This window comes from Crotalus tigris, unplaced genomic scaffold (assembly GCF_016545835.1).
Source record: "Crotalus tigris isolate CLP2741 ecotype Arizona unplaced genomic scaffold, ASM1654583v1 scf7180000018485.2372832, whole genome shotgun sequence".
NCBI classification, from domain to species: Eukaryota; Metazoa; Chordata; class Lepidosauria; order Squamata; family Viperidae; genus Crotalus; species Crotalus tigris.
Genome location: NW_024097033.1, coordinates 1,893,006 through 1,907,263, shown reverse-complemented (window position 1 = coordinate 1,907,263; position 14,258 = coordinate 1,893,006). Strand labels below are relative to the sequence as shown.

Here is a 14,258-nt window from a genome sequence, read left to right as displayed (position 1 = left end):
TGATCTGCGTGTTGGGTTCCTCCCCCCATTTCTAGGTACTACTGTCCAGGAATACCTAGACAGCAATGGCAGACAGATCCTCGCCCCAGGCTTCTCAATCTAGTGTCCCCCCCGCTCAAGCAAAGCGCAGATCTGAAGAATTGGACATGGGGGGGGGGGAAGAAAAAAGCTAAAACCAAACATCTGTCTTCCAAAGATACTTCCAAATCAGCCGGGCGAGAGGCCACAAGGAGACACTTAGCATTGGAGAGAGAATTCTCCAAGGCACAAAGGCTCAGATCCAGTGGGACTGAAACGGTTTCCCCCGCCCCACTGGATACTCCTTTGACAGAACCTCAATTTGAATCATCTCAGGATGCCCCAAGACCTTGGTCTCCTCGGGGGGAAACCGAGCAGGTAGGTCCTCCTCGCTCCTCTCCTTCATCAGCACACCAACCACCTGAGACCAGGTGTGCCTCAACGGAGGTTGGGGTCAGTTCCAGGGACCAAGGGGAAATGTGGTCCCAGGCTCAATTCCAGGCCTTCATGCACCAAGCATTCAGGCAGTTTATGTCATCAACTGAGAGTAGCCAGGTGCAGTCCCATCCTACTCCTCCCGCATCTATTCCCCCACCTCTGGTGGAGCGTGATACTAGACCTAGCTCTGCTGTTTCGGAGACATCCTCACAATTAGGGGAGGAGGGATCAGTGGAACTGGGAGTTGCAGACACTCCCTTGTCTGAGGAGGGGGATCCAGCTCCTGAACAGGTGACCTCTTCCGGGCTTTTCGATCCGGCCATTTTTCGGTCACTCCTCGTAAGGGCTATTGACATGGTAAAACTTACCTCAGCCCAGGAGGAGACTCCTTCTTCCTCATCCAACCGGGAAGCTAACCCTCTGTTTGCGGAAAAGGTCAAGGAGGAACCGCAGATTCCATGCCCACTAGTCTTCAGGTCTACGGTGGAAAAGCAGTGGGCATCCCTTGCTACCACTCCTTCACAGAGCAGTTTAGACAAGAAACTTTACAATGTCTCTTCTTCTTTCGCTTCTCTTCTAGAAGTCCCATCTGTAGACGCTCCGCTGACCTCTCTGTTCTCCAATACCGCCGTCCCGGGGGACATGGCTGAATTCTTGAAGGCAGAGGACAAAAAGTTCGAGTTCTCTTTTCGTAGAGCTCACCAATCTTCGGCTTGGGCCATAAGGGCGGCAACCTCATCCTCCTTCTTTGCACGCTCGGCAATTATGTGGTTGCAGGAACTCCAGACGCTCATTCCGCCGGATCAGGTCAGAGCGCACCAAACAATAGGGAAAATAGTGGCAGCATCCGAATACATTGCGGATGCATCCTTACACTCGGCTAGATGTTCAGCCAGATCCATTGCAGCCTCAGTGGCGTCACGTAGGCTGCTCTGGTTGAAGCAATGGCGCACGGATTTAAAGGCAAAGTGGCGCTTAGCAACATCTAGGTACAGTGGCACCCACCTTTTTGGTCCGGTCCTAGAGCCTCATATCATTGAGGGCAAGGACAAGCGCAAGGCGGCCCCAACAGGACTTCCGTAGGCCATCATTTCGTCCCAGCGGTTCCTGGGATTGGAGACAGCCCTTTCGGGCAGGGCAGTCCTGGGATTGGCCCAGAGGCTCGCAATCCTATTCTTTCAGACAGGATCGGCAACAGGACCGCCAGAGTAGTGCAGCCAGGGGTCAGTTCCAGACCAAGCGTCCCTTCAGGGGATCAGGCAGTCGTCCTTACAGGCGGTCCAAGTGACGCCAAGGAGGACTACCCCATTGGGGGTCGACTGGCACTGTTTTACGACGTTTGGGAAAACACAACCACAGACGCCTGGGTCAGAGAGACCATAAGACAGGGTCTCTCCCTAGAGTTTCGATCTTCTCCCCCAGATCGTTTTATACAGTGCCCGGTTTCAAACAATACATCAAAAACACAACTAATCACAACAGCCATCGCTCATTTATTAGAGATCAGAGCCATAGAAAGGGTTCCTCAGGAACAGATCGGGGAAGGGTTCTACTCCATCCTGTTTGTAGTTCCCAAAGCCTCAGGCGGTTGGAGGGCGATACTGGACCTAAAGGGTCTAAATTACTTCCTCATTTACAGGAGGTTCAAGATGCAGACCCTAAAGTCCATCTTGGCAAGTATCAGGAAGGGGGATTTCCTTTCCTCCATCGACCTGACAGAGGCTTACTTACACATTCCTATCATCCAGGAACACCGCAGGTTCCTGCGGTTCTGTTACGCACACAAACACTACCAGTACCGGGCTCTTCCCTTCGGCCTATCCTCGGCCCCGAGGGTCTTCACAAAAATCTTGGCCGTGCTGGCGGCTCATCTAAGGATGATACCCGTACGGGTACAGTGCTACCTGGACGACATACTGATACAGTCCAAATCTTTCCAATCAGGGCAGTCGGACCTGGCAATCACTATTCAAACACTTCAGGATCACGGGTTCTCCGTGAATTTCAAAAAGAGTCACATCACACCTACAAGACGTCTGCTCCATCTAGGAGCTCTGATAGATTCCAGCCTATGCAAGGTATATCTCTCCCAGGAGCGACAAGTCAGCATCCGGAAGCTGACACTGCAGATCCGAGGGGAAAAAAGAGTACCCCTGGTACAATTATCCCAACTCCTGGGGAAGATGGTCTCTTGCCTGGGCATCGTTCCTTGGGCCAGACTGCACTCCAGGAACCTCCAGTGGTTCCTTCTTCCTTTTCAGAAACGCAACATCAGCGCCTCCAACAGGAAGGTCAGGGTTCCCCATCACACTCTGTCCTCCCTCCTATGGTGGACCTCGTCCGCCTTGTCCAAGGGCACTCTGTTCAAGGAACCCACCAGGATCACCCTCACCACAGACGCCAGTCTGTTCGGTTGGGGCGGTCATATTCTGAACCACTTAGCCCAGGGTCAGTGGTCCAGTTCAGACCTGGCTCACAATATAAATTGGCTGGAGCTCAGGGCCATCCACCTGGCTCTCCAAAGATTCTCCCCCCTGGTATCAGGGAAACACGTATTAATCCTGACAGACAACATTGCGGCCAAAGCTCACGTAAACAAACAAGGGGGCACCCACTCTTGGACACTCATGCAGGAAGCCCAGGCCATAGAGCTGTGGGCAGAGTCCAACCTGAGGTCCATCAGGGCAGAGCACATATCGGGGGAGGCGAATCAACAGGCAGACTCCCTGAGCAGGGTCACAGTGGATCACTCAGAGTGGAAGCTAGACTCAATCCTATTCCAGGAAATATCACGCAGGTTCAGACAGCCCATCCTAGATCTCTTTGCCTCTCCGATCAATGCACAGCTCCCCAGATTTTTTACCAGGTTTCCGGCGAGGGGGGCGGAGGGAACGGACGCCCTCCGGAGCAGATGGCCGGAGGGCGTACTTTATGCATTCCCTCCTCTTCCACTAATACAAGCGACCATTCGCAAGCTCATCCAGGAACAGTCAGAGCTAATCTTAGTGGCTCCATTTTGGCCAAGACGCCCGTGGTTTGCCGACCTGGTGGACCTGTCAATTTCACCTCCATGGAAGATTCCCCCGGACCGAGTAGCTCTCAGCCAGGGGAACCTCCAACATCCGGATCCACAGTGGCTCCAATTAGCCGCTTGGCACTTGAGCGGGAGAGTCTGACCAAACAGTCTTTCTCCTCTGGGGTTATTTCCGTCATCCAGGCCTCGAGGCGTCCCTCGACCAACAGAATCTATGACGCCACTTGGAGAAGTTTTTGCTCTTGGTGTACCAAAAAGCGGCTTTCACCGCTTGCTGTCTCCATCCCAGACATATTAGATTACTTACTTGAGGGGTTAACTAGAGGTCTGTCAACCAGCACCATACGTAGGCAGATAGCAGCCTTGTCGACAGTTCTCACCTGTGACAACCAGGTTTCCCTGTCCCAACACCCAGCAGTCAGTGCCTTTCTCAAGGGTGCGGCCAATGTAGGGCCCCCCACGGTTCATCGTTATCCATCCTGGGACCTCTCTAAGGTGTTACAGGCTTTAACGTCCTCTCCATTTGAACCTCTGAAAGTTTGCTCCCTTCACTTCCTTACATTGAAGGTAGCCTTCCTAGTGGCCATCACGTCGGCCAGGAGGATTTCAGAATTGGCGGCCCTGTCGGTCAGGGAGGACTTGTGCATGTTCCATGAGGATAGAGTGGTCCTCAGGTTGGATCCTGCATTTGTTCCAAAGATCAATACAGGGTTTCACCGCTCGCAGGAACTAGTCCTTCCTAACTTCTGTCCTAACCCTTCCCATCATCTGGAGAGACGGTGGCATATGTTGGATGTGCGCAGGGCTCTGCGCCATTACATTAAACGAACCTCGACCTTCAGGAAGTCCGAGGCATTATTCGTGTCCTTTCAACCCTCAACTATGGGTCGGAAGGTCTCTTCTTCCACCATTGGTCGGTGGATAAGGATGTGTATTTCCAGGGCTTATATTTCCCAGTCCCTTCCAGTACCTTCACATATTACTGCTCACTCTACACGTAGTGCTGCTGTCTCAGCGGCTTGGTCTACCCAGGCATCACTCGAGGAGATTTGCAGGGCTGCGACATGGTCCTCTCCTTCCTCATTCATAAAACATTATAGGATAGATCAATTTGCAGCAGCTGAGGCTGCTTTCGGTAGGAGAGTCCTACAGCAAATAGTGGGTTCTCAGGGGTCACAAGCCTAGACTCCCTCCCTATAGGGACATGAGCAGCTTTGGTATGTCCCAATCAGTGGAGTCTACATCCATCCTGATGGAGAAAAGAGCGTTGTCTTACCTGAACGCTTTTTCTCAGCAGGATGGTGTAGACTCCACACCCACCCTGTTAGTGTTAGTCTAGGCCTGTGTCTTCCTTTTTTGTTTGGAGCCTTGCGTCCGGTAGCTTCGCCTCGACAAAAACTGGGAAGTCACACCCAGAAGGAGGCGTGGCAGAGTTTTTTTGTCTTAGTCTGAGCAGGTGGGATTAAATTACCCAATCAGTGGAGTCTACACCATCCTGCTGAGAAAAAGCGTTCAGGTAAGACAACGCTCTTTTTTGCTTTATCATGTGAGATGATTCCAATCATTGTTAGATATAAAGTCAATACCTTGTGTGTATTACCACCAATAGTTAAAGTGAGTTTGTCCAGGATTAGGATCTGTATCACATGTTCTACCAAAGCAATACTTTTTCCATTAGTGCACAGAAAAATGATTTTCCTGCAGCTGCCAGCTCAGGCACCTTGCCATGCATACCAAAGCCAAAGAACTGCATGAAAATCATTAACTTAATGGTTTGAGGACTGTTAAATTGTTACATATTCTATTCTGCAATTTAATACATTCTTCAGCTCCTAAATATTATGGCCTATACTATGAATAATCTACTGTTTTAGACCAGAGATCCCCAACTTTTTGGGCACCGGGGACCGGTTCCATGGATAGAGGTTTTTCCACGGACCAGAGAGTGCGTGGTTTTGTATGCTGCCTGCATCTCGTGAATTGGACTTTGCTTGTTTGTGAGGCCTGGTTGCTAGCATGCTGCGGACCGGGGGGGGGGTTGGGGGCCCCTGTTTAGATTGTCTTTTATTAATGTGCTGCAGGCTATGTTTTATTCCAAATAGAAATAAAATGTTGATTTCATAATATGATTGGGACAATAATCACAATAGTTGAAATTAAATACGATTAATGTAATTATTCTTCAAGCCATATATTTAATAATATTCTTCAGTGCCCAAAAATTACAATTTGGTAATTTCTTTTTAAAGCCAGATGTTTGGGAGGCTGCATATGGGCTAACTTGGATATTCTATTGTTTTTCCTCAATTTGATGTTTTGCTTTATTTAAAAAATTTTTTTGTCTTGGGCTAGAACTCTTTTAAGGTTTGAGCTATAACTATATACAGCAGAATTTAGAACCATATGAGGCATTACATTTCGCAGCCTGGAATATATTTGTTTTTTTCTGAGTCCACATTCTCTTTACTGCTATCTATACACTTTCAACTTGTCATCTTAGCAATAAGGATAAAGTCATATATTTTCAAGGCTTTTTTGGTTTAATGTTTTGGCTTTCAGGAACATGTGAGATTTAAATTCTAGCACGTTGCTCATTAATATTCAAGTAACAAGCTTATTTCTTAAATTTGTTTATTAGAATTATATCCCACTTTTATATAACAACTCAGGCTATATTGTATTCTGTCCTACTTTATCACACAACAACAAACATATCTATGAGGTAGGTTTCACTGAAGTCAATACCACTCCATGAGCTTCGATAACTGAGGATGGATTAGAATTGAATGTTTTTATTGATGGATTTTAGCCCCTATATCATTTTAGCTCCAATGTATCGTTTTCTCCCCAAATGATATATTTGGAATCTGTTTGTAATAAATTCTAAAATGCTTTCTAAATGATAATTATTACATTAATTGTAGAATATTTTTTCTATTATTAAACATTTGTTTTAAACAATAATTCCAACAGAAGAGAAGATAGACAGACAGTCAGTCTGAGGATTATACTATAGAATCCTGTTTACATACAATAGCTTGTTTTGTCTGTGTTGGTGGGGTTGGGGGTTTTCTGCTTGGTAATTCCTTGATTAGGGCATTGTTTTCTGCTTGCTTACTTGTTTGTGTGCTGGTAATCCCTGTTTAGCTGGGTGTTGACTGCAGGAAAGGATGTATTGTGGTCTTTTTGTTTACTTTTTTTATTAGCTCTTTTGAATGGTGTATAAACTAGTTTAGGTGTCCACTAATGGCTGATTTGTCTGAATGCCAAGCTTCCAGCGATTCCTGTTTTTTGGATTTAATCTGGTCTAGAATGCTCATAGCTTCCCAGCTAAAACTATGTTGAGTCTGTCAATGTGTTGTGAGATTAAACAGTTCTCATCATGTCTTTTGACTTCTAGTTGGTATTCTTAAATCTGCTTTGCTTAAGAAAAATAGAAATGTATTGCTTGAACAATAATAAAACATTAAATGAATGAAAAGAAGTTATCTAATGCAGAAAACCAAATACAATGAATAATATCCTGAAGAATTGTTTAGTAGAAATCAGTACTAAGGTTATCAACTGCTCATATTTAACTGATCTAGAATTATATCACAAATGTTAATTTACCTTTAATAAAAACATAGAATACCAACATAGAACATAGAATTACAAGCAGGAGACCTTACACCGTTCTGAACAAATGGTTGTCCAATCTTTTTATGAAAATCTCCAGTGTTGGAGAACCCACAATTTTTGGAGGCAAGCCTCTCTAATTAATTAATTGTGTTCACTATCAGGTAATTTCTTCTTATTTCTAGATTGGATTTCTCTTTAATGATCTTCCATCCATTATTTCTTGCCCTGCTGTTAGATGCTTTGGAGAATAGGTCAACCTCCTCTTCTCTATGAGAGCCCCTCAAGTACTAGAAGACTGCTTATCATGTCATCCCTAGTCCTCTTTGTTAGACTACACATACCTAGTTCTGTCAACTGTTCAATGTACAGTTTAGCCTCCAGACCCCCTTATCATCTTGATTCATGCTAATTTATTGCCTACCATCTAAAATTTTAGCCAGAGATAAGCACTTATGAATGCACTAGTGTTTGAAAAATGGGATATACATCAAAATAGTAATGCAGAATATGTATGCAGCCTCAAGTCTAGACTACAGTAGTATAAACCTTCTATTATATTTATATTTAAAAAAAGATGTGTTACTCTTAAATGTGAAAACTCATGCGTCTTACAGAAGTTTTAAAAATAATCTGGCTCAGTTAATTTATTAAAACGTGATTTTTAAATAAAAATTCAGAATATATAAATTATTTTTTATAAAATGAGCAGAGATGATCATTGTTGACTAATCAATGTTCTATCTTAGTAACTGTAGATCTGATTGGAAATGGTTGGTAGAAAGAGCTAAAGTTGGCTATCAGTGGACATGGCTTCAGGATCAGATTTCTGAGCTGGAATACAAAATTCAACAACTTACTGACCTTCACAGACAGATCCGTGCCACCAAGGTATTATGAATTAATTAAATATATTTATTTAAAAACATGTTAAAGTTTTGATAGATATTTTCTATGCAATCCATGAATTCTATACAGAAATCTTTTGAGAAATCTTAAATGGCAAATGAAAGGGTTGTCTGATAGTGGTAAACATTATTCACAATCTCCCCTCCTATTCAAAGGTTAATGGAAATCCTTGGGTACATTCCTATAGCCTAAATAAGGGACAACGTGTATAGAAATGTGATCCTTGAAAAGATAAAAAATTTTAATTTCATATTTAGTTGCTATAATTACACTGGTTATATTTTTTTCTGGAGTACTTGATAGGAAATAATGGATAATACATAAACATGGAGGAACAAAAACACAGCTTTATATACTTAGCAGATTGATTGCAGTAAGCCAAAACATCTTCCATTATTTTTTGCTTCCTAACTTTTACTTACAGTAAATTTAGATTTTCAATTTTTAATTTAGTGTAACTTAATATATGGAAGGATTTTTTTAAAAAAAAAAACATTTAATTCCTGATACTTATAATCAATATTTTTATAAACTACTATGCATATTAATCTTTGTCCAGAGGAGAACTAAGGAGCATGTTTTCTTGCCAGGATTTCCATCTTTTTCTTGCTAGTGGGAGAAGAAGTTTGAATATTACTGTATATCAGAAAACCAAAACCAAAAAATAAAACAAATCCCAGATAGAATAGTATGTCCTTGCCTGGCTGACTTTATCTGGCTTAGAAGGCAAAAGGAGGTTCAGGCCTGATTAGTTCTTTGGTGAGACATTCCAGTGTTTATTAGCCGCTATATACTGAAAGGCTCTGCTTTTTACTAGAATTGTTTGATTGCCCAATTAATCTTGCTGCAGGGCTGTTTCAGCATCACTTTTCCAGCTTAAATTGTCCCAGGAAAAAGGTGCAGTGACAAAAGCTTATCCTGAATGCATGTATACTGATCACTAAGGCTAGTGGCAATAAAAAGAGGTATAAATATGCCTGTAAATCAGTGAGAAAGGCAATTCTCTTATATTTTAAATATAGGCAGTCCTATGCAAAATAATTTAGAATATAATAAGACACCTATGTAAGGTTGTTTGATTAAGTCCCTTAAGGTCCATATTGAAAACTGATTGTTTTTGAAGTTTGAACTTTAGAACTAAGATACGTATTTAATAAAATTGATTAATGCAATTGATAGGGAGTACATTATAATTATTTCCTGCTATTTTTAGTTAATATAATTAAATAAAAAGCTATTTGGTATCATTCTTCTGCCCCCAGCAATGTCCCAGTTTTTCTGTGGAACTTTCAATTAATATTTGGGGAGTTTACGTGTTACATTTCAGTTTTTTATTTTTATTTATTTTAATTAATTTTTATGCTTCCTCTCTCCCCTACGAGGTGACTCTGATTATCAGTCTGATTGTGCTAATTTACTATTGTTTAGGGAATGGTGATTTTAGAAGAATGTTCAGTCCCAAAAGACATCTTGAAGAAACGTACACAATTACCAGATCAAGAGGCATTGAATTCTACAGGGAATTCACAAGCTTTCCTACAAAGGCAGGATGTTTGGCCAGAACATGATTTTGAAATGTCACCCAGCAGTCCAACTTTGCTTCTTCGTAATATTGAAAAACAGGTAATTAAATGAAACTAACACAATGTACACAATAGTTAATATATTTTAAAATTAATTTATGTTTTAACTCATAATCCATAAAAATAATATTTTTCTAAATATTTCTCCCAGATGAAAAAGTGGTGGCAATATAGTTAGCAGGCAATGTATTATGTTTACTTAGTAGGAGGGGAGTTTAAGGAAATTCTAGATTTAAATTGTACTTGTCTCTTTATATCTTCATTAATTTTCTGTAAGGATGAAATATAATAGTGCTTAGCAATAGCACTTAGTCTTATATACCAATTCACAGTGCTTTACAGCCCTCACTAAACGGTTTACAAGTCAGCATATTGCCCCCAACAATCTGGGTCCTCATTTTACCGATCGATCTCGGAAGGATGGAAGGCTGAGTCAATCTTGAGCTGGTCTGGATCAAACTGCAGGCAGCAAGGAGTTGGCAGAAGTAGCCTGCAGGACTGCATTCTAACCACTGCGCCACCATGGTATAACTTCTGCTTATACCATGTTGAAGGTCTTTATTGGTAAAATACTTATCAGTGCAAAAAGAGAAATATTTCAGATTTATAGAGAAAGAGAATTACAATCCTTGACCTGGCTTTTCCTTGAACTTTACAGGTAGTATTCAATTTAAGATTAGCAACTGTTCAAATATGCTTCTATCAAAAAATTACCTTAAGTCAATCATATGTTAGCAGCCATAATAGAGCCCTCAAGATCTGAGTGATTATTTCTCAATAAGGAATATGCACAACACAGTTGTAATTTGTTTTGGTTTTTGCATATATCAATGTCTTCTAGATTTTCATAAATCTCTTTAGGATTTGAATTTGATATGGTCTTTATTATTTTGCAGGGCATTTTAAAAATTCAAATTAACTCTTCACTTAATATTGGTATAGTTCAGTTATGAAGCATGGAGTTTAGGTAAAATATGGACACAACTGATTTCTTTAGTTAAGCATTTGTAGTATATAAATTGAATGTATTTTTTTTCTCCCTCTACCATTCAGAGTGCTCAGCTGAGTGAAATAATAAGCAGTCTGATTGCTCCCCTTAATCTATCTCCAACATCATCCTCATTTTCTTCAAAAATCTGTAAACAGAATGAATTGGTTAATGGCATCTCTTTACGGTAGGTGTCATTTGTTATGGATGGCTTGTCTGAGTTTTCGTAACGTTTCACAGTAGACTTCTGAATTGATGGTCGAACCACGCTTCATGAATTTCACTAGCAGTACTTCTTTGGCATCCCAGAACACTGTTGCCATAACTTTTCTAGAAGACAATGTTTGCCAAGCTTTTTGGGGTTTCTTTGGTGACTGTGTATGACATCACACCATTGATTGCTGTTCGTTTTTGGGGTTCACGTACAACACCCAGGTCTCATCGCCGGTCACAATTCTGTTAAGAAATTGCTCTCTTTCCTCAGCATAACGCTTGAGAAAGTCCAAAGCAGAACCCATTCAGTCTGTTTTGTGCTCCTCAGAAAATAGTTTGGTACCCAACAAGCACAGAACTTGTGGTATACCAAATTTTCTGTCACTACCTCATGCAAAACAGAGAAATTTAGGGAAAGTGTAAAAAAAGTGCAAATATTGTGAACTGACAGACTTCATGGACCTTTTGTCAATTTCCTGCACGAGTTCATTGCTGACTACAGATGGGCAGCCACTTCTTGCCTCATCGTGCATGTCAGTTTGTCCATCTTTAAGCATGCGACACCATTGATGTATGACACCTTCACTCATCACATTTGGTCTGTAAACATTACAGTTTGATGAATCACAGCTGCCGAAAGTTTTTTTGCACACAGGAATTGTATTACTCCACACGCTTCACATTTAGCAGGATTTTCTATGTGAAGTGCGTGCAGTAATACAATTGATCTAGTGGATGAGCCAACTGAAACACAACCTTCTCCTTCCACTCCTCACTCCCTACTGAACTACTGCGCACGGTGCCATAGGATGGGCGTCGCTATCCCCGCCTATTTTTCGCACATGCTAAACGGAGGTTTATTTCTGAATTGCCCTTGTATGTGTATGTATATGTATGTATGTTTAAAATTTAGATAATCTTGCAATGGATTTACATTTGTTCATTCTCCCCTCCCTCAGTCACAATGGATCTTCCTCACCTGCAAAGCAACTTGCTGACCTGGAGGTGGAGTCACCTCATTCACACTGCAGAGAAGCTCAAAGAAGCTTCTTTACTTTGGTGGCTTTTTCACAACTTAAGGAGAGGGACCTTTTTGGTGCCAAGAACTGTGGGGAGTGGGAAGTCACTTTGAGCCATGTGACTCAGCTAGGGGAATTAGGACCAAATGCAAGTACATTGTGGAGATACCCACAGTGTGTAGAAGGTGGATGATTTTTTCATGGGAAAAGGAAACTAGAGGCACTGGAATCTGTTCCATACCAAAAGATTCAAAATCTCATTATTTACAATTCATGCTGGAATGTCACACAATATATCTGAATATTATTTATGCATATATTAAATATAAGAAAGAAGAATGTATGAACCAAAGAACAACTATTATAGATCCTTAGAGCTGGAATTTATCTCATGTAGTCCAACAGTTTGCTCAATGCATCTGCTAAAATGTTATTCAACAGTTATTTGAAGACTTCCTGTGAAGAGGAATTTAACAATTAATGAGGCAAACTATAAAAGTGACTGATAACTACTATCAGGAAATTGCTATTAATTCCCAAGCTGAATCTACTTACCTGTTGTTTCAGTGCATTTTTTCTTGTTCTGTCTTCAGGACAAAAGAAAACAAGACCACTCTCTTCTTTATATTACTTTAATATATCTGGTGCTATAATTCATAAAAATCAGTTACTTAATTCTGATACAATTATGATTTTTTAAATTAATATGTTTAATATTAATTGTAAGTTAATATGTAGTGTAAGTTTTTTTAATATTCTCGACAACCTGGGATAATAATAGATATATTTCAGTGAATCAGAGAACAAAGAAGAAATTTCATCTTCTAGTAGTTGCCTGGCTGATCAACAACATCTAAAGAGAAGAAGGAAAGAAAAGATGAAACTGAAAACACCTACTGTTGCTCTGATGAGCACATCTGCTCGCACTAGACCACTTCTGAGTTTCCAGAGGAGAAAGCCATATAGAATGAATACAGCTTTTACTTTGAATAACCAGGTACAGATGTTTTTTTCCCTTTTCTTTAATATAGTGTAAAGATTCCAGCCAATATATACATCAATATGTCAGTCCCAGTATGTTTGTATGTATATATATTATTTCTGTTTTTGTGAGAACCTTGAATATGTAGGATAAATGTGAGGCTGGCTATACACAAGACTTTCATATACTATATCTTGCAAATGTCATATTTTAATTAGCTTCAATGAAAGAACAAATATTATTCATATTATTCTGTTCTGCCTTAAAGTAAAAATCAAAATGCAAAACCAAAATTAGGCATGTATTGCAGAAGAGTACATGCAATTCTGTCAAAAGAATATTTAAATTGTTATAAATAAAGATGGTCTCAGAAACCATCTGCTGTTTTGCAGTCAACGTTCCTAACTTTTGGTTTCATTTTTTTAAATCAAAAGTAAGAACAAAAATAATTTACTTCTTCATAAGTTCTTTAAGTAATCTTATTTATCAGTTTGGAAGTATTTTATCATTTGTCAGATTCTGTTTAACTTTTTTAGAAACTGCTTAGTTCTTAGGATGATTGTCATGCATGAAACACAAAAATCTACCCATAACAACATTTTATTGATTAGCCATAAGGCCATATCACAATGTAGAAAAATTGAATAAGTCTATCCATAACAAAACAACTAAAAACAAAAATTTGATTCATGTGTTCTGATTACTTTACAGGTTACCTGAATTATATTGACATGTGTGGCTCTCAGTTGCACTGTTTTATTCAAAAATGGGGCTATTTTATTTGTAATATCAGTATTCTGTCTGCACATAAAATATGTTCTGAGATACGGGTCCTATGGCATTTTTGTAATTACATATTTTTCGATTTCAAAATTATACTTGTGGCAGCTCAACCATCTTGGCATATCAACCTTACTGAGCATCTTTGTGCATCAGTTTTCTTAATTTGTCCAGCTAAACGGGAGATAGAAAGTCCACGGCTTCTAATACAACTTGTTAGTTATAAATACTAATTGAAATTTATTCTAACGGTATAATTTTTGAGAATATCAATCTTCGTAAAAGTAATTTTCCACCAAGTTTTATATCCTTTAAGTTTTAAGTCAATACAAAACATATACAGTATATTCCCAACTCAGCTTTAACCATGATAGTTTTTAGAGTCCTTTTAGCCATATCCAATGTACTCAAGGGACATGAATGTGTTTGTTGTAAAAATAGTACATGTTTAGCCCCATATAAGTAGATATAAGAACATGGGCTTCATTAAGTTTAACAGCAAATTCATGTATACTATCTTTGTAAGGGAGCTGCTACAATGATGAGGGAGCCATGATGCACTCTCAGAAAAGACTCATACGTAAGGAAAAGTTCTAAGTAGTCCTTTTGGTTCACCATCTAAAAACCTTTTGTAAAGACAATAAGCATTTGACTTAGAAAAAACTAATTGCAGTAA

General features: G+C 40.3%; 1 protein-coding gene across 5 annotated transcripts in view; it reads left to right on the top strand.

The window, feature by feature from the left end:
• KANSL1L (KAT8 regulatory NSL complex subunit 1 like) overlaps positions 1-14,258 on the top strand; it is a 60,389-nt gene that overhangs the window by 12,671 nt on the left and 33,460 nt on the right. For all 5 annotated transcript variants that reach the window (XR_005557865.1, XR_005557864.1, XR_005557866.1 and 2 more), the window contains 4 exons: positions 7,858-7,999; positions 9,446-9,640; positions 10,654-10,775; positions 12,613-12,817. Coding sequence is in view for 1 of the 5 variants with exons in the window: in XM_039352953.1 (XP_039208887.1) it covers positions 7,858-7,999; positions 9,446-9,640; positions 10,654-10,775; positions 12,613-12,817 (664 nt within the window). In the remaining 4 variants the exon portion in view is untranslated. The remainder of the gene's footprint in view (positions 1-7,857; positions 8,000-9,445; positions 9,641-10,653; positions 10,776-12,612; positions 12,818-14,258) is intronic.